The sequence below is a fragment of the Propithecus coquereli genome, unplaced genomic scaffold (assembly GCF_000956105.1).
Source record: "Propithecus coquereli isolate 6110/MARCELLA unplaced genomic scaffold, Pcoq_1.0 Scaffold59, whole genome shotgun sequence".
Classification (NCBI taxonomy): Eukaryota; Metazoa; Chordata; class Mammalia; order Primates; family Indriidae; genus Propithecus; species Propithecus coquereli.
In genome coordinates, this window is record NW_012151840.1 from 7,139,373 (window position 1) to 7,141,786 (window position 2,414).

At 37.7% G+C, this 2,414-nt stretch overlaps 1 protein-coding gene across 4 annotated transcripts in view; it reads left to right on the top strand.

Annotated features, from left to right (window-relative positions):
- The window catches only part of ANP32E (acidic (leucine-rich) nuclear phosphoprotein 32 family, member E), a 19,724-nt gene that overhangs the window by 7,578 nt on the left and 9,732 nt on the right, over positions 1 to 2,414 (top strand). For all 4 annotated transcript variants that reach the window (XM_012658903.1, XM_012658904.1, XM_012658906.1 and 1 more), the window contains one exon: positions 541 to 713. In XM_012658903.1, the coding sequence (XP_012514357.1) occupies positions 541 to 713 (173 nt within the window). The remainder of the gene's footprint in view (positions 1 to 540; positions 714 to 2,414) is intronic.

A 2,414-nucleotide genomic window follows, 5' to 3' on the forward strand; every position in this document is an offset into this window, starting at 1 on the left:
CAGGCTGGTTTCGAACTCCTGAGCTCAAACAATCCGCCTGCCTTGGCCTCCCAGAGTGCTAGGATTATAGGCGTGAGCCACCGTGCCCAGCCGGGTGAAAAATTTTTTACTGTTAAATGTTAAAAGAAATTTGATGATGTCCTGGAGTTTGAGGTTGCTGTGAGTTAGGATTGCGCCACGGCACTCCAGCCCAGGCAACATAGTGAGACTCTGTCTCAAAAAAAAAAAAAAAAAGAAATTTGATGGATAGACAATATTATAAAATGATGGAATAATGGGGAAGCAGGTTTTGAAGTACCCACAAAGTAATGTTTTGATGAAAATCTATACATTGGATAAATGTCAGTATTTAGAAAACTATACTCCACAAGCAGTAACTTTGAATGTTGTAAAATGGAAATCTTAAAAAAAAATCACCTTGAGATGCTTTCCAACCATTGACTTAAGAGTTTGAAGTGATTAGGCAAGGTAGAAAGGATCAACATACTGGTCAGAAACATTTGCCCAGCCATTTGCTCATCTGTTAAAATATTTTTAAAGATGGAGATGAAGATGATGAAGATGAAGAGGAAGATGAAGCTGGTCCACCTGAAGGATATGAGGAGGAGGAGGAGGAAGAGGAAGAAGATGAGGATGAAGATGAAGCAGGCTCAGAATTGGGAGAGGGAGAAGAGGAAGTGGGCCTCTCATATTTAATGAAAGAAGAAATTCAGGTGAATAGAAACATCTTACCTACACTGAAAATTAATTATTTAGGCATAGGGCTAAGTACTGTAAGAAGTGTGTTTTGTAGAAATCTGAGAGTTGTTTCTAACTTGTGGGTGTGCATATATTTGCCTGCCTGTCTTTTTTCTCATTGTCCCCCACCCCAAACTATAAACTATATCCAGATAATCATAAATACCTGTTGATTTTACCTTCGAGATATCTTTCAAATCCATTCTACCCTCAGTGGCATGGTATGGTAGAAACATTTTACAAATGTCTCTGAGCCTCAGTTTCCACATTTATAAAAGTGTGATTATACCAATCTCATAGGATTGTTTTTTGTTTTTTTTTTTTTATTTCAGCATATTATGGGGGTACAGATGTTTAGGTTACGTATGTTGCCCTTGCTCCCCCCTCCCCCCCCAAGTCCGAGTTTCAAATATGTCCATTCTTCGGGTGGTGGGTATTGCACTCTTTGTGTATGCATATACCCGTCCCTTCCTCCCCCCTCCCCCCTCATTAGGATTGTTTTAAGGATTTAATAAGATAGTATATATGAAGTACATAGTCTCTGGCACTTAAGAAAACTTAAGTTTCTTCCCCCTAATTATCTCTTGCTTGTACTTTTTATGTAGCTTTCTAGATAGTCTCTCTGAATACAGCATCACCACTTAGGAATATTATGTGCAGTGATGGCTGGGTAGTTGATGCAAATGTGATCGTATCACTAGTCTTGAAACCCTTTCATGTTTCCCTGTTGCCACCAAAACATACAAGGCCCTTCATTATCTGGCCTCTGTTTCCTTCTCCAGCCTCTTCTCCCTCAGTACCAAATTAAAGCATCACACCAAGCTATTCTTGCCTTTATATTTGTGTATACATTGTTCAGTCTATCTAAAATGACCTTCTACTCATGTTCTCTGATGAACTTCGTCATCTTTTTTCTTGAGGTAAACAAATATAGTGAAGCATGTAAAGTACATTAATTTTATATACAGCTCCATGAAATTTTACATATGTATATAGTTGTGTAACTACCACCCAAATCATAGCTTGTGAACTCTTTTTCCACCCCCAACCCCCTCTTTTTTTTTTCTTTTTTCTTTTTCTTGTGAACTCTTATCTTTATAAACTCAGCTCTGGAGTTGCCTCATTATTGAAGCTTTCTATGCTTTTTCTTAGGCAATCACTCCTTCCTCTGTTACCTCAGAACCTTGATAGGGTTTCTGTTGCCTAGAGACACTTTTACAAAAATCAGCCACTTTCTACTAGGTGGTGAGCTCCTTAGGGGTAGTGTTCATTCATCTTTGTATCTCAGCATCTTGTATATTGATTGACTGGCACATAATAGGCTCATGAGAATTGTCTGTTGACTAGAACAAATGATCTTTAGCTCCTGGGAGTTTAGGTAAGTTATTTTCTCCTAATGTTAAATTGAGGTTTATATTCATAATTCATAATTTAAAATAATTTTTTAGTATTAAATATAACGTCTCTTATTTAGACTAGAAATTGTTTGTATTCTTAGTTCTTCTAATGACTTCTACATTGGCTAGATAGATAATATCATTGATCAATGATAATTTTTTCTGATACCTTTTTTTTTTTTTTGAGACAGGGTCTCACTCTGTTGCCCTGGCTAGAGTGAGTGCCGTGGCATCAGCCTAGCTCACAGCAACCTCATACTCCTGGGCTGAAGCGATCCT